The 25,208-nt window shown below is 38.6% G+C and overlaps 1 protein-coding gene across 2 annotated transcripts in view; it reads left to right on the top strand.

The window, feature by feature from the left end:
* pald1a (phosphatase domain containing paladin 1a) overlaps positions 1 to 25,208 on the top strand; it is a 65,436-nt gene that overhangs the window by 22,550 nt on the left and 17,678 nt on the right. For both annotated transcript variants that reach the window (XM_066692895.1, XM_066692894.1), the window contains exons 5-18: positions 1 to 165; positions 525 to 685; positions 1,448 to 1,523; positions 2,617 to 2,768; positions 3,365 to 3,461; positions 4,068 to 4,172; positions 4,716 to 4,811; positions 4,903 to 5,037; positions 5,455 to 5,571; positions 5,754 to 5,933; positions 6,177 to 6,374; positions 6,555 to 6,695; positions 7,010 to 7,081; positions 8,250 to 8,390. In XM_066692895.1, the coding sequence (XP_066548992.1) occupies positions 1 to 165; positions 525 to 685; positions 1,448 to 1,523; positions 2,617 to 2,768; positions 3,365 to 3,461; positions 4,068 to 4,172; positions 4,716 to 4,811; positions 4,903 to 5,037; positions 5,455 to 5,571; positions 5,754 to 5,933; positions 6,177 to 6,374; positions 6,555 to 6,695; positions 7,010 to 7,081; positions 8,250 to 8,390 (1,836 nt within the window). The remainder of the gene's footprint in view (positions 166 to 524; positions 686 to 1,447; positions 1,524 to 2,616; positions 2,769 to 3,364; positions 3,462 to 4,067; positions 4,173 to 4,715; positions 4,812 to 4,902; positions 5,038 to 5,454; positions 5,572 to 5,753; positions 5,934 to 6,176; positions 6,375 to 6,554; positions 6,696 to 7,009; positions 7,082 to 8,249; positions 8,391 to 25,208) is intronic.

Raw genomic sequence — 25,208 nt, 5'->3', positions numbered from 1 at the left:
GAGGTTATCTTCTTCTGCGTCCGTGAAGAACCAGTTGTATTCTTACATTTGGAAAATAATTTTCTGCCATACACGCCAAGGAGAAAGGAAAACCTGCATGAAAACCTACACGGACTGGATAAAGATGTTAGTGTGGAAAACCTAGAGCTCACTATCAGAAAGGAGGTGAGTATTTACAGGACAGATGAATTTATGTCTGGAAGTCAGCTCTGAACTGTTATTTTTGGTTAGTTGTGTTTGACTGCTGTCATGTCAAAGCCTTGTGTAGTTTACATAGCTACAAAAAGGTGTCTTCTCTCACCCAGTGGGAAACGAAGCACTCTGTATTCATGGAGTATATGGACACATTTTAAACAGCAAAATACAGTCTTAGTGGTTTTCTTACAAAAAGCTTGAGTGGAGCATTTTACTGCCCTAGATTTTTTTTTATTGAGTGAAACTTGCATTAACTACTAGAAATTAGTTTGCCAACAGACGTCTTAACTTCTTGGTTTGATGCCTGCTTTCTAAAACTTTTTTCCCAGCTTTATGACTTCGCTAAGCTGAATGAAAACGTGTACTATGTCTACAATGACATAGAGCACTTCAAAGATGAGCCTCAGCACATCAAAATCACCTGCGAAGAGGACATTCATGTGACTGAAGAGGTTTACAAGAGACCTGTCTTTACCAAGCCTTCATACAGGTGGCTGCTTAATTAGTTGATTCTATGCTCTTAATTTCCTATTGGTTGGATGTTTACTCTGCAAAATATTATTAGGTCTTGAAAGGAACACATGGTAGGGAAAAATAAGTTAACAGATTGAAATCACAAGTGATAGTTGCAGGGGGTCTGGAACTCAAGCTGCCTCAGTCTTCGAGTCATTATTTTTGAAGTGTTTCTCGTAAAGAAAAACAGCAGCCCACTTATACACCACTACTTTGGCTCAGATATATTTTCAGGGATGCTGCCGTACTTTGTGCCTATAATGTCAACTTTTTTCACGAACCTATGATTTAATCTGTGTGATTTGGATGGTTGGTTTTCTGCAGGAATGTTTTGTAAATATAAAACAGAGGGCCAAAATACTACTTGAGGTTTTTTAAGAATACATTGGGTGGTGTCTCGGCATACCGAAACAGTTACCAGGCATGGATTTAAAATAAATACAGGAGCAAACCCGAAATCTACACTGTACTGTATGAGAAGAACTGATTCTCAAGTGGGGTTTTTGTAGACTCCAGTTTACTGGACAAAGAAATTCTTCAAGTTGGTTTGAAAGTGGACACCTGACAGTAGCAATCAAGTCAGACGCAATATGGCTCAATGTGGTAATTGTGGATAAAGAATTGCGTATTTAATATGTAGCATATGCTATAATGATTGATTGGACTGAGACTCCATTTCTGCTCTGATCTCTGTGGGTCTTTTGTCGCGGAGACTGAAACGCAATCTTTTTTTTTTTAGGTTTTATCGAGTGCCACTGCCAATGGAAGGAGCACCACTTGAAGAGCAGTTTGATGCCTTTGTTAATATACTCAGGGTACAGCGTATGAATAAAGCATGACTGCATAAGTCACACATACAAGGGAGGGCTTAGGAGAATCACAGGAAACTTCATTCATAGACTTCATTCATAACATAATATAGCATTTAGGCATAGGAAAAAGTGAGAACTTTTATTTTTTATTATTATTATTCCCCATCTGCAACACTGCTAAGCAACAGAACTAATGTCTTTACATGTTTGGGGGCATTTAATTGCCGTAAGACAAAAATGGGCCTTGAAATGCATGCTTTATCTGAATAGTTTCTAACATTAATTCTCTAAGAAAATTAATCTAAGTTAAACAAAATGAGCTGTGGTGTCTGAGCGAGGGAGTGTATGGGCCAAATTGGCTACAACTAAACTGTAACTCAGAGAACATCTGCACATTGTTATTTATCATGGCTTCGATTTTTACAGGATTTACATCAAACTTAAAACCAAAATAGAAAGGTCAGAAATCAGTTATTTGGCAGTTGATTTGCAAAGCTAGATATCCCTGACACCATAGTCTGGTTTCTGTCTCATTGTTTTACTTGCCTTTTTTGGAGAGACGGTGTCAAGCAGACTGTAGAGCTCTCTGTCTTTTTAAAGTCTAACCTTTTTTGTACAATGTACACTAGGGCTTCTTTGAACTCTTTACCGCCACATTCATCCTGCTGCCATGTGAATGTTATTGCTATGCATTTGCTGAACAACCTCAGTTTATAAATTGTACCTGTTCCTGTTCACCAGATTAGTATGGAGTTTCTCAAATGGTATTTTATTTGTTTTCCCCCCCATTTTGTTTTATTTTAAAACTGACTGACTAAACCCTTCAAAATCCCTTCTAAACCTATTAGGATATGAGATGAGAGCAAGGAAAATCAATAACAAATAATGGCTTCTTGTAGCATCAGTATTTACAGTGGATCCATCAGCCAAATAATGTGTGCTTACTTTGTGTAGCATACAAACATACGCCTAGCTGATGTAGCGATATACAAATGAAACGGTTGTAATGTAGGCTTGTGGTCACATTAGTGTGCTGTTTGTCCCAATGCTGCACACATGCTGAAATATGGAATGTAACTCTGATCCTTCACTGCAGGAAAGCCCCAATTTGCTGCCCATTCGAGACTTGACGAAACCTCTGCCTGCCTTACTGTTCAGCTGCCAAGTGGGAGTAGGCCGGACAAACCTGGCCATGATTCTGGGCACCCTGGTGATGTATCATGTGAAAGGAGCTCCTGAGAAACCTGTGTAAGGAAATGCGATTTATTTTTTATTTAGTTATTTGCAGACTCCTTTACCCAGGGCGACTTAGTTTTCACAAGAAACATAATGAAAATGTTACAAAGTGCAGTAAAGACAATAAGTACAAAATACAATAAGCATACATCCCAGTACAAATGAGCTAACAAGTGCAAGCATACAAGAGTTATGTCCCTGGTATGTGCTAAAGGGTGGGGTAGGTTAAATGATAGTGCTAAAAATACATGCATGCATTTAAAGCACTAATGCTCTCCTCGAGTTAGCCTCCTTTTTGCCCTTTTCTGAATTGTGACTGCTCTGGAAAAAGTGCACATGATGTTTTGCTGCTAATTACCATGCAGAAACACCAAGAAATGAGAGAGGCCTCATTCCAGCTGTTAGCAGGAGCAGCGTCCTTAGTGGTCCCCGTCATGAGAAAGAAGTTATATTTCCACGATTGGTCATTCCTGGAACACTCTCAATTACTGACCGTTAGAATTTCATAACTTAGACAACAGAAGTGTAGTCTGGTCAAATAAACTCATTGTCTCTCAAAAGATCATTCATTAACATGTGACAAATGTATCATTCTTGCTTCTTCTCAGGGCTGATGGTGACGCTGGCAAGACTCCAAAAGCCCATTTCCAGATTATCCAAGCCTTTATCAACAAGCTGCCGAAAGGCCAGCAAATCACGGAAGAGGTAAGAGTCCCCTGAGACATTCTGCTTTTTGGAAGAAAAATCTGTTTACCATATCGAAAGGGGCTGCTTAGCAGATGTCTGTTGATTTTAGTTCAACAATCGGCATAAACTGCATCTGATAGATTTTAATTCACATTGATGTTCTGGTATATAAATGCTTCTGAAAATAAAATAATTTTAAGGCTGCACAAAGTGGCAAATAGCAACATATATGTTAAGTGAAGCGTTGAACACTGAAGAGTAGAACCACCTGAGGCTCTGTATGTGACTACTGCCCCCTAGTGTGTGTTCACATGTAGTGTACATCTGACACACAATGCTTTACTTTGCTTCAGACCTTTCTATATGTGAGTGTGGATGGATAAGGCCTGGGTCAAACCAAAACTGACCTACAAACCAGTCACTGAGGAATAATTGTGGTTTATGTCTCATCCCAGAAGATTTCAGAACTGCAAAGTCAAGGCGTTGAAAGAATCATACAGAGACTACTTTCAAAGCTGCTTAGAAAATCCAGTTAGTTTGCTCTTTTAAAGCAGACATTTACATTAAGTATAATGTATTGAAATGATCACTTTACATTCTCATCTTTCATTTTTGTAACGGCAGGTTGACAGCGCCATAGGGCTGTGCTCGGAAATGCACGACATTAAAGGATCAATTTATGAAAACAAGAAAAAACTTGAGGGGATTGGAGAGGATTATCAGATCCAGGTGAGCGTCAAGTCTTTGTGAGTTGTCTTTTCCTTAATAGCATTTCTAAAAATATGAAGATCAAAACATTTTATTACTGGACAAGGTTTCAGTTTTTCTGCCTCATGATTACTACCTCGCCGGTTAACAAAATGTCAGTGTTTATATTTTTAATTACCATGTTTACTGAAAGCCGTTCAATACCGTGCAAGGTCTATTCAGTGCACAAAAGATGCATTCTTCATTGGTAGAGTTATCCTTTCATTCTCGAGTCGCCGGCAGTGCACTCCTTAGCTGCAGGATTAAAGCACAAATCACATTAATGATAGCGGTACATTAAAAGACTTCTTGGAAATCGTGTTCTGTGAGATTGCTGAGAGGCTGTACAGCAACAGTGCCCTTTGGAAACTGCACTGCAAAGCCTCTCACATGGTGGTAGTAGACACAAAATACAATTATACAAGGCAACATTTTTATCAGAACGGTAAAATTACACGAGAGGAGCAATGTTCAGTCCTAGATCCGCTCTTTGAGAATATGGTTTGACTTTTGTCTTATTCACAGGGAAGTAGCACCAAAGAATATTTCCTCCAGAGGACATTGCAGAGTGTGGAGCGATACTTCTACCTGATTGCATTTAATGCCTACCTTCATGAACAGGTATTACTAAGGAAAGTTATAATAAACCATGTTGGCATTTAACATTTGAATATCACAATATATATTCTAACCTCTCCCCCCCTTATTTCAGTATCCTTTGGCTTTTGCCTTGAATTTCAGCAAATGGATGTGTAGCCACCCATGGGTTTACAGACTGCTGGCATGTATGAACCTATCAGAGTTATCGGTACCTGCTGATCTGATCACAAAAGGAACAAGAGTGTTGGTGAGATTTTTCTATTGTTATATACCAGTGGGGAGGTTTTCACACCCTGGTCTTGCTGAATATACTACCAAGGTTTTGAATGGGTCATGTCACACTTTAGGTCCTTAATTAATACATATAAATACAATTGGGATGATAGGCACAGTGTCCACACTATTGACTTGCTCAGGTTTCAAGGGGGTTTCATGGGAGATTGGAGGATTAAAAGTTACAAATAAAAGCTTGTAAATTTAACCAAGGATATGAATTGTAGAGATTTTTATGTTTTTTACATTTAGGTGCTCTGACCGAGAATATTCAAGAAACAAATCAGTCAAATAAAGGTGTTCATTAACAGAGTTGCCCTGGCACAGCTATGAGATGGTAATGGTGGATTGATGAGTGATTGATTTTCCTAAAATATTTTCTGTCTGATAGGTTGCAGATGAGTATTTGGCTCCAGATATCCTTAGTACGGTCAAAGAGATGAAGGTGGGCAACTTCAGAAGGGTGCCCAAGATGCCAGTGTACGGAATGGCACAGCCAACTTCAGAGGTATGATACCAGGTTATCTGTATTTGCATTTAAACCTTTATTTAAGTTTCCTTTTCAAACTCCCCATGTTCATAATGTGCCATTCAAATCACATCTTGCATTATTTTGGGGGTACTGTGTACTGAACCGGAAAGGAAGACTGGTAAATGTTGATTGGTCTTTAATACGCAAAATACTTTCAGGCCACGGGCGTGGTTCTGGCCTACCTGACGGACGAGAAGCGGAAGCATTCCCATGTCCTGTGGTTGAACCTGCAAGAGGAGCTGGTCCTGGAAGGCAATGGCCAGATGTTCACCCCCCGAGAGCCTGCCTTCCTGGAACAGCACATCCCTCTCCACGCCAGCACGCCACAGGAGCTCGAGGTAAGACCGGGAGAGGAGGACCTGTGGGGCCTTTCTTAAAAGCCTCCATTGAGGTAGAAAACAAATGTAGAACAGCCCCTTCACTTCGGTTGAGTGTGGAAGAGTCAGTATAAGCATAAGCCATCCAGTGATCATCTACATACGCCAGGTTTGTGTACGAACACTCAGAAGATCACGTCTGACTGTTGCCCGTGATGGAAATTGTGCACGTTTGTAATCCTAGTTATACTTTTTCTCTCTCAGAAATTGGAGACGGCTGCCAAAGAGGAAATCCTGAAATCTCAGAAATGGCTGGAGGTGTCTCAAGAGCAGGAGAAGCAGATGAAGATGTTTAAAACGTGCCTGACGGTGCAAGAAATCTTCAACCAGCACAAGAGCTCCTACGAGGGACTGATATACAAGCGCATCCCTTTTCCCGACTGTTGTGCGCCCAAGGAACAGGTAACCAACGCTGACACCAGAGTGTATTGAATGCAGTGTATTATTATAACGTGCTCAACGTTTTTGAATACCAAATGCCATTAATGCCATTAAGGATTCAAAGAGGCAGAAAGGAAATGAGTTCAGGGGCTCCCTCTAGTGGCCGCTGCAGTTTACCCACTAATGTTTGTTTCTCTGTAGGATCTTGACATGCTTATGGAAGCTATGAAGTCGGCCCTGGCAGAGGACTCTCGCACAGCTTTTGTGTTTAACTGCCACAACGGCAAGGGCAGGACCACCACGGCCATGGTCATTGCTGCCCTCACCCTGTGGCACTTTAATGTAGGTGGTGATAAAAGTCTCTGTGTTACGATTGCTAAAACCTGTACTCGGTGGCAGGTCCGTTTTTGTCCAAAGCCTCTGTCTTCTGCAGACCTGCCAACCTGTACGCATTTTGACATCACAGTACGCTGGTACGCAAAAATAGGGCTGAAGTTCTGCACAGTTGCCGTTATTAACCCGATAGATTAAAATAAATAAATAAATCAGTCAATCAACAAGAGATGACTATAGTTTAACACAATTTTTCTCAAGTGTAATATATTGAAAAGACTGTGTTTGTTTGTTTGTTTTATGAGGCCTTTTTGTTTCTGCAGGGCTTTCCAGAGTGCAGCGATGATGAGATTGTGAGCGTACCTGATGCAAAATACACAAAGGGGGAGTTTGAGGTAACATTGCTAATCCATTTTTATTTGTAGATAATTGATATGGGAATTAGTCTCTGCTTATCTATTTTAACCAAACCTGCGTGAAGAATATTTAATTTCAGTGCTTTGGCTGATTGTTCCTTTTTTAGCACTCTGTAAATATAGTTATAAAGAATTTGTATTGAACAGAGGATACATTATATAGCCTATGTATAATACTCACATAATTATCTTTTTTTTTTTTAATTAGTAGCAGAAAATGAGATATTACAGCATATAAATATAGCTTAGGAGTAACCTTAATTCAATCACATTGCTTAATTTAAGCGAAAATTAATCAAACATACAAAATGACCTGACCCTAATTAAAATTTGCCACTGTCAGCACTCTGAAAATTCAGACGAATCCAAGTTGGATGATGCTTGCTTGGATATTTCTGTAATCTCCTTTAATAGCTTTGACTAAAAACAGCCACAGAAGCAGTGTAATAAATTATATTCTGGTATCATTTCCTGTGCATGATAGCAGTCTGGCACGTTTGCCAAATTACATCACTCACATGCTTCTTCTGCAGGCTGTACAATCACGCTTTCAGAGGGGTGTGCTATCCAATCCTGCTCTGATGTCATTTCTATGTTGACATCCATGTCCACTAATAAGGGTACAGTTTTAGGTCTCCCTGTCAGCAGCTGTCAAGGGAGTGTCTCCGCTTAATGGGAATTGATCTGAATTAGTAAACATGACGGAAACTTGCCAGTTGGAATTCTGTCTTTGTAACATTACCTTCCATTTGACAAAATTAGAAGATCGAGGCATTTCTGCAATGTGTCGCTGCCTTGGCAGAAATCTTTGGATATTAATATTATTATTTTTAAAAGCATAATTTGCATACTCATTAATCACTTTAGCACATGAATTGCAGCTTGATCAGATTTTACATGTATCACTATCTGAGTATATGTAGCTAATTTTGCCATACTGTAATAAGGCTGAGATCTTATTTTCTGTTTGGTGCAAACCCCAAGCCAATGTGCACTACCTCCATTCCTCTGAGTTGCCAGTAATTAACTGCATTAATTCCTTTTGAATAACCTGGATCCCGTCTCACATAAATCAAGTCAGTTACTGCTGCTGTTAGGCACAATGCTCATGGAGATATTAACTCCAACACAACTCTCTTCTGTTCAGGTTGTAATGAAGATAGTGAGGCTTCTCCCTGATGGACACAGGATGAAGAAGGAGGTTGACATGGCCTTGGATGCTGTGAGTGAGACCATGACTCCAATGCACTATCACCTGCGAGAGATCATCATCTGTACCTACAGACAGGTAAGAGTTGAGTCTCTATATACATTTGTGTTGATGTTGTGAAGATGTATAGATGATAATTGAAACTTATTGAAACAGAACTTATTATGTTAGTGCAGGAATTAATCAAAACATCACAGACATATGTGATGTAAGAATCATTTTATTACCTAAAGGAAAATTAATTTCATAAATGGTTGTTAATTTTGGGGTAGTTAATAATGCTGCAAGTTGAGAGAGAGAGAGAGAGAGAGAGAGTGAGTGAGTGTTGTGTTTCTGAAAATAAGGTTTTTGTCTGTGAAAAGTGCATCAGGGTAATTTAATTCTGATTGAACTCCCACAGTTAAAGCTTTTACAGAATTGAAGATGGATTTGTCACTTTTGGCACAAAAGCGTTGAAGTATGAGGATTTTAAAGTTTAATGTTCTTTTGCAGGCCTAAGGATTTTGTTGAATATTGCATGTTCTACCCTATTCCTAGAGAATGTTAACTTTATTATAAAGAAGAATAACAAGAGTTACAGAAAAAAATGTAATTTATATATTTATACAGATAACAATTATGTACATTATAAAAATATATATACTCTGAATATAATGTAATTTATTGTGAATACATCAAGTTCCTTTTTGCATTCATTTAAATGTTTGGTCTTGCAAAAAGCAAGTATATTAATTTGTATATTAATTAACATAACATTTTCAGTTTTCAAGGAAATTGCATTGCAGAGATCTTATGAAAGGCAGAGATTTAAAGTATATAAAGTATATATCTTCTGAACATGAGATCATTTGGAATGTATCCGAGCTATGTAGTTCATGTTTCCTACTTTTGGTAGACTGGTATAGAATCTGTGTTAATTGGTTGCACTTTAAATCTTGGGGTCTTTTATCAAATATCAACTACATTTAAAAAAAAATCCTGATGGGAATGTGAGGGTACCATGTGATGGGGAAAGGACTGGTATAGAGATGATCAGCCCCAGCTTCCCACAGTCCAGCACAGTTTATTTATTGTGTTAGAGACAGAATCCACTGCAACTGACTTGATTCCAGGGTCATCACACTCTCATGCACTGCAAGCCAAATGGAAATGTCATTTTTGGTAGCCAAAAACAAACCAAAATATAAAAATGTTACAGTACTACTCCAGGCCTGTAGGTGTCATGAACACACTGCTGCGCTTTGGGGTTACAGTCCACTATATTTTTTATTCACATAAGTAATATGTATGTATATGCACATGCCTGTGTGTCTATCTGTATATATGTATAATTTGGGAACATTTGAAGTCAGACTGTATAGGATCCTTGGATCACTCGGTTATTAATGGACACCAAATGAGCACGATGGATCGAATGGCCTCCTCTTGTTTGTCAGCTTTCTTATGTTTCTTATGTTTCTTGGTTGACAGTTTTGGGGGATGGGTAATGTATTGATGCTCGAGTGCCAAATCAACATAAATGGATAAGAAAAGGTCTAAGCCATCAGGTGGCCAGTTTAGGAAAAACAGGAAAGAAGAATATATATTTTTATATTTATATAGTTTTAAATGTTATGATTTATTTGTGTTGTTCCAAATGCCTGAATAAAAATTACAGTTAGTGCAGAATGGTGCTTTTTTTTTTATTGGGGGTGCTGAAGGAGGGGTTCGCCCAGGGAGCCATACAAGCTAGAACCGCCACTGCTACAGGAACTGCTGAATGTATCCAGAAATCACGTGAATCACTACAATTTAACACAGATGGAGGCTGCTTAACTTGGTCTGCGATTGCTATTACAAGGGGGTGGACACTTATTCAACCAGACTATTTCAGTTTTAATAGTTAATACATTTAACTACACATTTCTAGAATATTTATTTTACTCGGAAGTTGTGGGGGAGATAAATTCAGTTCAGATAAATGGAAAAAACAACAGCTATTTTACTACTTTTTAATTGCAGGCTGTAAGGCAATAAAAGGAGATTTGTTTTTAAAATATATAATATATATACAGAGGGGAAAAAAGTATTTGATCCCCTGCTGATTTTGTACGTTTGCCCACTGACAAAGAAATGATCAGTCTATAATTTTAATGGTAGGTGTATTTTAACAGTGAGAGACAGAATAACAACAACAAAAATCCAGAAAAACGCATTTCAAAAAAGTTATACATTGATTTGCATGTTAATGAGGGAAATAAGTATTTGATCCCCTATCAATCAGCAAGATTTCTGGCTCCCAGGTGTCTTTTATACAGGTAACGAGCTGAGAGGGAGAGCTCCTAATCTCAGCTCGTTACCTGTATAAAAGACACCTGTCCACAGAGGCAATCAATCAATCAGATTCCAAACTCTCCACCATGGCCAAGACCAAAGAGCTGTCCAAGGATGTCAGGGACAAGATTGTAGACCTACACAAGGCTGGAATGGGCTACAAGACCATCGCCAAGCAGCTTGGTGAGAAGGTGACAACAGTTGGTGCGATTATTCACAAATGGAAGAAACACAAAATAACTGTCAGTCTCCCTCGGTCTGGGGCTCCATGCATGATCTCACCTCGTGGAGTTTCAATGATCATGAGAACGGTGAGGAATCAGCCCAGAACTACACGGGAGGATCTTGTTAATGATCTCAAGGCAGCTGGGACCATAGTCACCAAGAAAACAATTGATAACACACTACGCCGTGAAGGACTGAAATCCTGCAGTGCCCGCAAGGTCCCCCTGCTCAAGAAAGCTCATGTACAGGCCTGTCTGAAGTTTGCCAATGAACATCTGAATGATTCAGAGGAGAACTGGGTGAAAGTGTTGTGGTCAGTTGAGACCAAAATCGAGCTCTTTGGCATCAACTCAACTCGCCGTGTTTGGAGGAGGAGGAATGACCCCAAGAACACCATCCCCACCGTCAAACATGGAGGTGGAAACATTATGCTTTGGGGGGGTTTTTCTGCCAAGGGGACAGGACAACTGCACCGCATCAAAGGGACGATGGACGGGGCCATGTACCATCAAATCTTGGGTGAGAACCTCCTTCCCTCAGCCAGGGCATTAAAAATGGGTCGTGGATGGGTATTCCAGCATGACAATGACCCAAAACACACAGCCAAGGCAACAAAGGAGTGGCTCAAGAAGAAGCACATTAAGGTCCTGGAGTGGCCTAGCCAGTCTCCAGACCTTAATCCCATAGAAAATCTGTGGAGGGAGCTGTAGGTTCAAGTTGCCAAACGTCAGCCTCGAAACCTTAATGACTTGGAGAGGATCTGCAAAGAGGAGTGGGACAAAATCCCTCCTGAGATGTGTGCAAACCTGGTGGCCAACTACAAGAAATGTCTGACCTCTGTGATTGCCAACAAGGGTTTTGCCACCAAGTACTAAGTCGAAGGGATCAAATACTTATTTCCCTCATTAACATGCAAATCAATTTATAACTTTTTTGAAGTTCGTTTTTCTGGATTTTTTTGTTGTTATTCTGTCTCTCACTGTTAAAATACACCTACCATTAAAATTATAGACTGATAATTTCTTTGTCAGTGGGCAAACGTACAAAATCAGCAGGGGATCAAATACTTTTTCCCCTCACTGTATGTATATATATATATATATATATATATATATATAGCTGTAATGTTTATTTAAAAAAAATTACAATTACACAATTAGAGGAGCAGTACATTAGTTTATGTGAAATGAAAATGGATAGGCAGCAAGCCATTCATCATATTATATTTAGCTCACAATTCAATAATTATTCAAGCAACTGAAAGTTTATAGTGAAAGATTAGAATATCTCCATGTTTGGAAATAATTCCTACTTTCTCTTGGGAAAGTCTCAGTTTTTCTGGAATACACTACTTCTGCATTTCCTGACTTATGAAAGTTTGACTTTGCACTGATTTGAAGAGTATCTTTCTACGTGAATGATGTCCACTCTGAAGTGTTTTGGGCATGTTACAGCCAATATGCTTATGATAGTCATGATACTGTAAGTAAAGAGAACAGTCAGTTTCTTATAATGTAAATGTTTGTCTTATTTTATACAAGAAAGCAGTCTGTTTATCAGCAGACTTGTGTATAGAGATGCGTATTCATACTGTTCTCAACCAGAGTCTGCGAGTTGTGTGCTCATCTGGGCTGGAGCTCCTTTCTCCTCTGCCACGCGATCAATGGGGGTCATTGTTGCCCAGTGGCCCATTGCTGCTTGTGTTTGTTCAGTCCAACAAAGCAAAAGTCCACACAGCTACCGCTCAGCCTTTCTGATTACACTCGCCATATTTCTTGTTTGTACCAAATACTTAATCTCAGTATGAGGCTTTCAAGGCTTCTGTTGAACCATTTAAATAGCTTTTTCTCAAAATTTGTATTAATCTGTACGCATGCGTAAAATGTCACGAATAAGAGGGCTTTGTTCTCCCCCTCAGGATCTGTCATGCTGGATTTTCTCAAAGCAGTTTTGAAGCCTTGTATTTAACCCTTGACTCTGTAGAGAAACCCTACAACGTCCCCTTCAGGTTCACACTCTGCACTCTCCCGGGCCTTTGGCCTCTCCATGCGTGTGGGGTAGGGTGATAATCGGTGCCAGATGTGTTGAAACGGCACACGGCTCGAGTGAAGGGGCTAAGGAAGGCACTCTTTTTCCTTTAGGTCTTTGACAGGGGATGGAAAATCTGTCATTGAGAGAGAAAAACGTATTTGTATCAGGGCTAAAAACATAAAGACCACTCTTCAGGTGAAAATGGCAATGGACATACAGTTAGTTCTAACCCCCTGGTACTAGAATGCATGGTACCCTAAAAAATTATTGTAGAGTTTGGCCATTTCACAGTTGCATCACATCTTCTCTCAATCGTGGCTGAAACAAAACCTCTCTGGAGACATGGCGTAGTTCTCCTTATTAATTTTAAGTTTTTGGGGGTATGGGGGATGGGAAGGAGGTTAGACTTTACTGGATGTTTAGAGCTGTGTTGTGTTGTCTAGCTGCAATGTGACCTCATGCTTTATCCAAATGCAGTCCCAGACCCCAATTCATTTCTATATGAATCAGATATATGAGTGAAGCACAGTTCTGTTAATTGTATACATGTAAACAATGTAATGATGGACCAATTCAGGTCCCTTTAAAGGCAAAACATTTGTTTCTTGTGCACTTCTTTGTTAAACAGCACGTTTTCCTTTTGGTCTCTAAGCACAAGTTCCTTTTCCCACAGTTGATTCTGTGTTGGGTACAAAAGGAAAACTGAATACAGGAGCAGTATTAATGTTAATCTCTGGGAAAAGAAGAATCCCATTTTCATGTCAAAGGTCAGACAAATTTAATGATTCCAAGTTCCACTGGCTTTGAGATGAATGCTCCATAGGTCAAAAAAGGGTTAAGGGGAAATAAAGTCCATATGTAATGCAAACTTTTACACAATCAGTCCAGACAGAGCTTATTGTTACAAGTCTGTTACCTTCTTTGTCATTCCAACTCTGTTTTGCAACCATAGCATGGTGATTCTGCAGGTGATCAGTCCTACACAACCCAGTTTAAAACCCCACTATTGGGGCAGTTGTTGGATTTTTGTACCAAATGCTGAAGCTTGGTATACCTTTCAAAGAAAATAAGCTGATGCTAAACTACTATACAGGGTACCTCTATTGCCCAAAAACTCTTAGTCTTCCAATAAATGAATTAGGTGGGCTTAAATCACAGCTTGTCCCTTTGATCTGGTGGAAAGGCATTGGAAAAAAGCAGAGAACGTTTGAGCAGGTTACAGAGGAAGGTCATAAGCGTCATCTGGCGAGCCAAGAGTGGAATTAAGTGAGACATTCAGACGTACAGGGTGGAGAAAGGAATATAGTGGGACCACCACAAGACTGACGGCCAGATGCCTTGGAAGAAACCGAAAACAGAGACCGAAATGTCAAGCCCAAAAAGGGAGGGGAAGGAACTGGTGAGGTCTGGGAGCTCACCATCTGCTGGAGGAAGTGCAAACGGGCTGTGAAGTGGAGTGAAGAGGTAAAGTCTTCATCCCACAGTGGAAGAGTGAGGTTTAAGAGGAAGATGATGAATACCATGGAAAGCTACTGTGGTTTCAGACATAGTAACTTTGGGAAGGCTGTTTGACATAAGTAGGCCAATTAGAACTGGGTCGGGACTTGATTGCCAATGAAAATATTATTTAAATACACCCTCCTGTTGGTAAAGCAAGTTCTTATATGTGAGGTGTAGGGGACTCTTAAGGCATATAAAGGGCCTCTCAGTAATAACAAGGACAGTGAGTTAGAAGGGCAAAGTGTTATTTTAATTTCTAATTCCCAGTGTTTTACAAGCCACTGCCAAAGGAAATATTTGCCGTAGCCAGCTACAGAATAAATTATTTCAGTTGGATTGCATGTCCCTTCTTTGAATTGATTTGGAGCAGGTGAATTTGGGATTATTTCTACAGACACAAGAGTCATCCGATATAGGAGGCAGCATGACACAGTTTATTTTCACAGGAATGTAACTTTCAGACACTGTAAGGTCTCAATGATAATCTATGGATATTGTTGAATATTTTTTGGCCATCCACGTCCATGGTTATTCAAAGATATGTTAATCTGAGACAATCATTGGGATTTTTAATAGGGGCCATTCTTTAAAGGGATCACTGAGTAATACCCAGTGCCAATGAAGATTGTCAGAGAAACCCAGCAGTATGATGGATGATATTACTAGCACTTAAATCATTGTGTTGTCTACAGTCGGTATTCCTATTAGATGTATAATTCTGTTATGTCTGGCAGGTTATCCCGGATATACAACTTTTAGGAGCAAACTTCCTTCTGGTGCATTGTTTGTTTTCTATACAGATTTGTTTATTGCCAGTCTTAAATACATGAAGCAGCCTTTAAAACAAGGGACACCTCTTATCCAAAAGAGATTAAGCTGAAACAATACGTTTGTTTGTTTTTTGTATTAAATCCATCTGTCAGATACCATAATCTGATAATTAACCACAGACAATTGTCTGTTTTACATGCAAAGGAAGGATGTATCCATTGTCAAACAAAGCAAATAGCTCAAATTGAACATTTTTAAAAGAATCGTCAAAGCAACTATTTCTGAAATTAGATTTCCCTCCACACTCCATATAGTGTCGGCATTCAGCCCTTCCTATCCTTATTCCCTGTCAATTGGTTAGAATAAGTATTCATGGAAATGTATTTCTATCAGTTCTGGCTGTGTTCACAATGGTGACACTCAAAGACACAACACAGACACGGGCTAATGACTTTGGGTGTGAGTGTTTACACAGGACAAAGAACAGAAGCACCTTTCTGCACTATTATCAGTGTGACGCAGGAACATGCTTTCCCAGTGAAGTTAATGATACTACCTTCAAAACTCCCAAGATAAATGTCTCTGCTTTTCCTTTTAACTCATTTAAACAGACAGAAACTCTCTTTGGAACCAAATGTGCCAACTTTGTAAACGTCTTTTCTCTGAATGGGTAACCGTACTCTTTCAAGAGCATGCCGTTTTTGGCCCGTGCCATAAACCTGGAAACTGTGGGTGCATTTTGTGAGCATACTATAAATGTGTGGAGTTTAAAATCCTATAAGAACTAAAGGAGCTTTGAGGTAAAAACCCAGAATATTTTTCTCTGTGGTTGTGAAAGAATTTTAATTCTCCGATGTGACTTTGAATATTTTCTTGTTACAACACTTTTTCTTCCCATGCCACATGGTGCGCATTCACGAGAGAATAGCACTCTGCAGAACTTACATAGACTTGAATTTGTGCAGACAGTTATTCCCTCCATCTGTTGAAAATAATGTACCAAAGAACTATTATCTAGCATTAAGAGCATGTGTGTACCCTGGGGTTATATTTGTAAAATGTGTAGGTAGAGGTGATGTCACAATCTGTTTGAGTGTGGTTACTACTTTAGGTTAATGCTGTAAGGGTGGTTTGCATATATTGGGTGTGCAACCCTTTCGGTGTATTTGACTGCTTCAGTGGTCTTCAGAGGTGTTGTATGAAAAGTGGAGTGGAGAGTGGAGATCTTTAACCCACAGATCATTAGATATCAAGGCAAAGTCAATCTCTGGCCTCTGCTACTACCAATCTGTTGCCCAATGGTTTTGCAGAATAATTCACATGATAACTGTATTAAATATAGTAGTAAATAAGTTGGTTATTACTCAAGTGACCATCTGTAGATTTATAAAATGAAATGCTACAAAGGTTTTCCAATGTAGTGCTGAAAACCTTTAACAATAGAAGTGGTTCTTTCATGACTGCAGAGAGTTGGATGCCCCAAAAACTAAGTGCAAATTATGCACGCAAGGTGGCAGTTATGTGGTCTTTTTAATACTAGCCATCTGCTGAACTATGCACTCATCAAGATCTTGATGATAGATATGCAAATTGGTCTAATTAAAATTTGTAATGACTTAAATAAGAGTTTAGGAAAAGTTTTATGAAAGTGAGAGCCTTCAGTTGTGTGGTGAACAAGAAGGAGAAGCTACTCTGTAATCAAAGGCAACTTTCAGCCTCGCTACAACCTCAGCACAGGCCTTCAAAAGCTGCATGTCACCAGACTGAATGGTCTTTGTGAATCTGCAGCAGCGTAAGAGCTGGGAGAAGGGATAAACTGGTTGAATGGAGCAAAATGATCCGTTCTCTTAAGCAATCATGAGCTCAGCTGGAGTAAAAGCTGAAAGACCCTGTGAGCTCCTCAGGATGGAGGTATATTTTATTTTATTCAGATGTGCACACTGTGCTTGTGTGGAAAATCTCTCTCGCATGCAGTAGTTCTTGGGACCTGTTTCTGTCACTATTTTAAACTCTTCTCTTGGCTTTCACAAAACCATCCGTTGCAGTGGTCACTGACAGGGAGCACAGAGCAAAACTCATTTCCTCATGAGCTAACCTATCATTGGCGTGGTCTGAGCACCTAAAATAACAGCATCTAAAACCAGCTTTGAGTTTTTAACCATCTCCCTATAAATGTGGTTGAAGGATGCTGCAAAGTTGCCAGAATGTATTTCCAGAAAATAAAATGAACAACTGCTGCGAAAGTCATGCTTCTGGTTGACGGTTGGTTTTGAGCAAACGCCTGTATCATAGCAGGGTCATAACTAACCCGGACACTAGCCGTTCAGACCAAGCTCGAAATATGAGCAGTTCAAATTGCGTGGGAATTGCTTTTTGTTGTCTCCTTAGTGAGAAGCCATATTTCCGTCCTTGGGTGTTTATATAAGGCATTTGACCGGTAGAGATGATTTACTGACAGAACATGATAGTGATCTAAATGATGATATGCATGTTAAAGAAGCCAAACTCGCCCCTTGTTATTTATTACATCAGCAGAAATCAGAATGTGGGATGGTTAAACTCCAGCCTTTGGTGTTATATTGGAAAGAAAGAAGAGAAAAACAATTATGCATATTTTACATACTGTACACATTTTTGTTTCTTTTTACATTTCCCCCCCCCCAACCCATTCCATATTATATTGAAGCTTCTTAAAGTTTTGTGCTCCATCTATAATGTGTAGTGGATGATAAGACTTGGGGGAAGCCCTTGGAAAAAACAACAAAAACAAACATACGAACTCTTGATAGATATTGAGTGATTATTTCTGCTTTTCAGAATAAAAATCTATATTTACCACAGTGGTCAACAATTATATAGGATGTTAATTTTGTTTTGTTGTTGTTGTGAATCCTGCATTTGCCAGAAACAAACAAATATGAATTGCATTCATTGTTAATTATATTTCAGCAGGGAGGATACAGCCAATTTACTAGTCCAAGAGGCTTTTAAGATATTAATAAAGCAAACAAAGTGACCTATCTACAAGGTGTCTGGCATGTGCCGTGTTGTGTAAAATGCATTTTCTTGGAGTTGAAAGTGGAATTTTAATTTGTAGTATAGAAAGAGGTAAAAGAGGAAATCATGTTTTGTGAATGCCGTGGATGCAGGAAATTAATGGGAATAATCAGTACTGTGCAATCCCATTGTGAACTCTGCTGATAAGAGAGCAGGTTGAGTTGTCAATATGATTACCAGTCATGATTCACAATGTTAATTAGGAATTTTAATTAAAACCCCATTCCAAAAATTGATTGGAAAGCCGCATACCTTGCTTTGAATTATTGTCATTGATTCCTGGTTATCCTTTATAATACAAAAAGGAAAACTACTGTGTCCTATCTCTGTTTGCATTTAATTAAGTTCTAGTAAAGACACCAGTAATGGACAGTTTAGTTTTATAACACCAAGGCAGTGCATCAAGAAACCTCAGACTGTGTTATGTATGTTTTATGGACATTATGGATTTAAATGAAACACCCATCTGAGCTTTTTGTTGGATTAGTCTTCACTCACAACTCATAGGGTACATCCATTAGTTTTGTTAAAAGCCAGTATACATTTTTGAATGGTTTATTTTTTCTTGTATATGCCCTTCTAGTTATGGTGAATACCTTTTATAAATACTGGCTCTTGGTCCTGTCTATGTACTGCATGTATACATTTCAAAACATGTAAATATAAGCTAAATATTTATTTATTTTTTACATTTATTTTTCTTCCCCACATCTGGCAAAACATCCAGAGTTCAGAGTTCTCGAATCTGAATCGCAAAGTGTTCTCAGATGTTACACTTCATGAGGTAATTGGTTAACCAACCAAACAAAATAAAGAACAACAGGAAATTTGTCAAATTGCTGTGGAAATGTCTCCATCGATTAATTTTCACCAGGGTTCAAAGATGTCGGTGTATATATATTATAATACAGATTGATAGCATATGAGATTTTTCATAAATTGACACCTTATGTTTTCTGATTATTGATTTTTATACAGTCACCGTGTATTATATTTGTGTAGGTAAGAGTTATTATGGAATTTTCCGCTGTCTTTCATATGAATTCAACAAGCTACATAACAGATTAAGGTGAACCAGATGGGGGAAGAATGTGTGGAGGTTTTCTATAAACTTTAATGTAAAAATCTTACATCACCCTGAACCAAAAGGCTGGATCAGATTGTGGATGTCATTTAGAAACTCAGGGCAATGTTGGTGAACAGTGTAGGCCTACACAATCAGTGTAATAAGATCCTAGGCATCTCAATTACTACGTTAATTCAAAACATGCTTGTATTATTTGCTTAAATTAATCCCTGTATCCTTGCCTCTGTTTATAGTTTTATATACAGTACAATTATATACAGGCCAGTTTTGAAAGATGCAGCTTGTTGCCTGATTTATTGAGGAATACGTTTTAAATCTTATTTAAACATTTACTTTAGCAACAATAAAATACTTATTCTGCACACTGATCAATACACATTTGAATGCATAATTGTATTTAATGTATTTGCTGATTATGAATTTAAGTAAGATGAAGTTTAATACCTGTGAGACATTTGGTTTCAAACTACTCACTGTGGAGCAATAGAAAGTCAGACTTAATCAATGGATTTACTAAATACCAGAAAAAAATTATATTTTACACAGAGAAAAGTTTTTATTTATCAAAAATCTCAACACTGAAACATAACACCAGACAGGACCTCACTTATGGCAAACCCAGACTCTCAAGACTTGATGGAAATCACATCTTTCTGTAAAGATCTTGGAATGCAGGTGCATGCTGTTTGATGCTTTGAACAGTTTGAAGAAGGTGTGATTTATTACCATAATACCCACATCGATACCCGATTTAGCATTTGCTTTTAATCACCCAGTTTCAGTCTGCTCTGGTAAGCAACTGGAAACGGAGTGCGGTACATATGGGGCACTTTAAACCAGCCACATTCATAGATGGAAACTCCTCCCTGACCTTTTCTTCTCGCTCTCAAAGCAAGAGAGGTGGAGTCCTCTCTTTTTATACAGCTGAAATCATAATAATAATAAAAAAAATAGTGTAATTGATTTAATTCAATACATGTATTATAATATATCAGTATCTGCAGTATTTACAGGTTGTTAACAGATGAAAGGTTGCTTCCACTGAAGCGACTGTTACAAGCAGAACAGTGATGTCTGATACTCTTGATGCATGTCTTGATACTCTGAATATCACTAACCATTATACTTTTAAACAATAGAAATATAACCATCTAAATCCTTACTATCACTGAATGAAAGATTGAAGCTGGAATTTGACCCGACAATAATGTTTTGTTAAAGAATAGTGCTAAAGAGAGTGATTCTGGGTGTGTTATAGAATCATAATTAAAGTGAGTTTTCTCACATGACATTTGCATCCGTTATGTAACTGGAAACAGGGCTGAAGTGCAGTTTGATCTGTGAAGCTCATTAAGACTGCTAAAACATTTTATTTTGAGTGTTAGCAATAGACTTTAGGCTCTTAAAAAATCTGCTACAGACACCCTGATGATTCTTAAAGAAAATCTTCCATCTTGAGACCAGATGATGCTTTCTGTTAAAGTAACAGTTTTAAAATACCAATATTGTCACCATTCTGTAAGTTAATTTAATAAGACATTTTCATAAGATACTTAAGATTTAAATACTTCGCTCTCAGAAAGGAAACTTTAACAATTTTTTGTTTGTTTTGCTTTTTCATTTTAAAGTGAACCAGTAACCTTAAACTTTTAGTTTGTGTGTGTCGAGTCTGCTTTTCCGCAGTACTTTATCACTTGATATTAAAATTGTCACGAAAGAAGCTAATGAGATAAATAGAAAATCCAAATCTCCTCCTCCTATGGAGGCTCTCACACTTGCGGCGTCTTCTGGCTGTGACACTGAGTATTGAACTTCCATCTAATTATGAGACAGTGGAGACTTTGCTTGTAGCGCATCGCTGTGACCTTCGCCAATAGCTTGCTTTAACAGTCTTTCTGTAAGGGATTATTGTGTTCATTCATGTTGCTTTCTGTGGCAGTCTCTTTGATTTGTAGTGACCAGCGTGAAACTGTGCTTCCTCCTACGTGAGCCATGAAGACTGAGGTTCAATTGATGTTGGGAGTCTAGTTCCAGAAGACAATATTGCATTCCGTCTGAGTCCCAGGCCAAGACCATACTAATTGCAAACTTGAATCTTAACATATGATGATACCCATGTCACGATGTGATCCTTCACATCAGCTGAAGAAAAAAGGATACCTTAAAAAATCTATCAAACAAAACAATGAACCTGAAATATACATAATTTATGAGTTACATTTTAGGCAGAATTTGATCCGTACGGAATCTCTTTTCATTCTGAATGAGAAACATTGCTTTAGCTACATGTATGAATGCATTCATATTTCATATATATTTTTGTTTCAGTATCGACAAGTGGTTACAAAAACTGAATTCTAGCACTGCCAAGCATATAATGTCCCCTTAAGGGTAAAAAGATTCTGTATCTATGAGCACATTGTGGTAAATGTGGAAACAGGATATTTTTGGGGTTGGGGGATGTATGTGACCTTGCCAAAAGAGAAACTTTATACCCAAGGCGATGCAATAATAAAGTGGCACAGTAGGGGTATGAGATTTCATTACTTCTAGGGAGAAACAATTGAGGGTCTTATGGTCTCAGACTGGTAGACCTGACACACACTCCACAGTCTGGACTGGAAAATAAGGGCTGTGCACTCATCCAGCTGGTAAAACATTGCCAGTATTGATTTTCGGAAACCTGAACTCGGGTCAGAACGTGTAATTCACTATTGATAGCAATTTGTATGTTGCATATTTATTATTTTGTAGGCTGTGACCTGGATCTGTTGGAAAAATATGAAAATATTTAATGATTAGTAATTACTTACAAGTTTGGATGATTGTTTAAAGGATACAAGGTACACCATTTCATGTGCATTTGTAATACAGCACAATAAGGTCAGACAGGGTGCGAAATAGTGCTGAACAGCAGGTTTCAATGAATTTCCAGATAACTTTTTGGACCAAGTTAAAAAGCCCTTCATTTATCCCATTCAAAATTAATTTATTTTGCTTTGGAAAAGTAACTGTATTCTCTGTAAATATGGCAGCAAGGATCTTTGAACAATTATGATATACACTCACCTAAAGGATTATTAGGAACACCATACTAATACTGTGTTTGACCCCCTTTCGCCTTCAGAACTGCCTTAATTCTACGTGGCATTGATTCAACAAGGTGCTGAAAGCATTCTTTAGAAATGTTGGCCCATATTGATAGGATAGCATCTTGCAGTTGATGGAGATTTGTGGGATGCACATCCAGGGCACGAAGCTCCCGTTCCACCACATCCCAAAGATGCTCTATTGGGTTGAGATCTGGTGACTGTGGGGGCCAGTTTAGTACAGTGAACTCATTGTCATGTTCAAGAAACCAATTTGAAATGATTCGACCTTTGTGACATGGTGCATTATCCTGCTGGAAGTAGCCATCAGAGGATGGGTACATGGTGGTCATAAAGGGATGGACATGGTCAGAAACAATGCTCAGGTAGGCCGTGGCATTTAAACGATGCCCAATTGGCACTAAGGGGCCTAAAGTGTGCCAAGAAAACATCCCCCACACCATTACACCACCACCACCAGCCTGCACAGTGGCAATAAGGCATGATGGATCCATGTTCTCATTCTGTTTACGCCAAATTCTGACTCTACCATCTGAATGTCTCAACAGAAATCGAGACTCATCAGACCAGGCAACATTTTTCCAGTCTTCAACTGTCCAATTTTGGTGAGCTTGTGCAAATTGTAGCCTCTTTTTCCTATTTGTAGTGGAGATGAGTGGTACCCGGTGGGGTCTTCTGCTGTTGTAGCCCATCCGCCTCAAGGTTGTACGTGTTGTGGCTTCACAAATGCTTTGCTGCATACCTCGGTTGTAACGAGTGGTTATTTCAGTCAAAGTTGCTCTTCTATCAGCTTGAATCAGTCGGCCCATTCTCCTCTGACCTCTAGCATCAACAAGGCATTTTCGCCCACAGGACTGCCGCATACTGGATGTTTTTTCCTTTTCACACCATTCTTTGTAAACCCTAGAAATGGTTGTGCGTGAAAATCCCAGTAACTGAGCAGATTGTGAAATACTCAGACCAGCCCGTCTGGCACCAACAACCATGCCACGCTCAAAATTGCTTAAATCACCTTTCTTTCCCATTCAGACATTCAGTTTGGAGTTCAGGAGATTGTATTGACCAGGACCACACCCCTAAATGCATTGAAGCAACTGCCATGTGATTGGTTGTTTAGATAATTGCATTAATGAGAAATTTAACAGGTGTTCCTAATAATCCTTTAGGTGAGTGTAGGCTACATAATGATACCTTATTCATAACTGATGTTGTTTATGGAAAAATTGGACACATCATGCTTTTGTGTTAAACATGGAAGCAGTCCTAACGATTATGTATCCAAAACAGATTCAAGATTCATGATGTGTGGGCAAACCACAGCCCAGAATACCATACACATAGTAGTATACCATTTAGGTTTGGCTAACACACAGCCTAATTGTAGAAAACATCATCTACATTAACAAAAAGACGCATGACCTTAGATTTAAAACAATGAAATATGGTTTCAGTGTAAGTACTCATGCTACTTTACTGAGTATAGTAATGTAAGCATGAGAAATACATTTGAATAGTAGCAAATTTTGACCCCCTTAGGTTTTAATAAGGGCAGATTTCATAGGAACAATTATATACGTGGGACGGGGATGAATAGCCAGTTGTGTAGTCCCTGCAGACCTGGTAACCTCAGTGGGGAGGGCTGATACTGAGGAACTCATTTGAGTCTTTTTACCTCGGCAACCCCATAGCCTGATAATTGACAACATATGTCTAGCAGATGGACCTTTTTGCATATAGCTTTAGATTTTGTTTTTTGTTTTTTAAGAGCTAGGCCTAGGTCTTCTCTTATCTTTATACTTTAAAACTAATTATTATTATTATGTCCTACAACAAAGCAAAAGTTGTATTTATATTTTTTTATGCTGCTTGATATTCTGTTTTCATATTGGGAAAAAGTTGTTAAAAATTGAACTTTCATTTAGATATCTGGAAGTATGGGAGTACTCTCACCATTTCAGAGCACATCTCTTGTCATTTTCAGTCAGTTGTTTCTGTATTACACAGGACACAATACTGGACTTTAAAATCATGGATATATTGCAGTGAGTTGTGTGTGTCAAAGAGTGAATCATCTTTTCATTTGTTAAGCTTCCTTTTGCGGTATCTTGAGGTAATGATGTCTGATAATCATTAAAATCAGTTATTTTCAACTGCTTTGTAATGCAGAAATCCCCAGAAAAGTTGTTTTACCTGGATTTGTTCCAGATAAAAGGTATGGATGTTTATGTTGCTTCTTGAGACACCACAGATGACTAAGCTAGATAGTGACTAAGCCAAAGGAATTATTTTTGTTCTTGGTCTAGTACTTGTTTCAAGGGAAAAGATTATGTACTGTAGGCAACATCACAGGGGTACATTTTAAGATGAATTGTTGTATACAGATATTACATTTACAGACCGAGAGAAAAGACCACTCTCCCTTTTAACGATAAGAGCTGCCTGGTGGACTGAGGCCATAGGGTCACATCCATTTACCTCTCAGACTGTTCACTCAGAAGATGTTTTGATTTTTAGCTTTCGCAAAACCTTTATGCGCTGGCCTGTGGCTTATTACTGTGGAGACCAGACCTTCCTCTGAAACGTCTGTCTGTATTAGGTCTCCATGAGAGGAACGGAGAAAAACAAGCCTGGTAAATGATGCTCATGTGTTTCCCTGTTGCTTCATGTTTCATATGTGAATAAAACAAACAAAATTGACATTAATTTGTCTTCATTTAAAGTATGTTAATTGGTGAAATGTCCGTATGATAATAACATTCCATACATAGAGGCTAAATTAATGAACAATTAATCTTTAAATAC

Source organism: Amia ocellicauda, chromosome 20 (assembly GCF_036373705.1).
Source record: "Amia ocellicauda isolate fAmiCal2 chromosome 20, fAmiCal2.hap1, whole genome shotgun sequence".
In the NCBI taxonomy this organism is placed as follows: domain Eukaryota; kingdom Metazoa; phylum Chordata; class Actinopteri; order Amiiformes; family Amiidae; genus Amia; species Amia ocellicauda.
The sequence above is the reverse complement of the archived record's forward strand: the minus strand, read 5'-3'. Positions and strand labels throughout refer to the sequence as shown.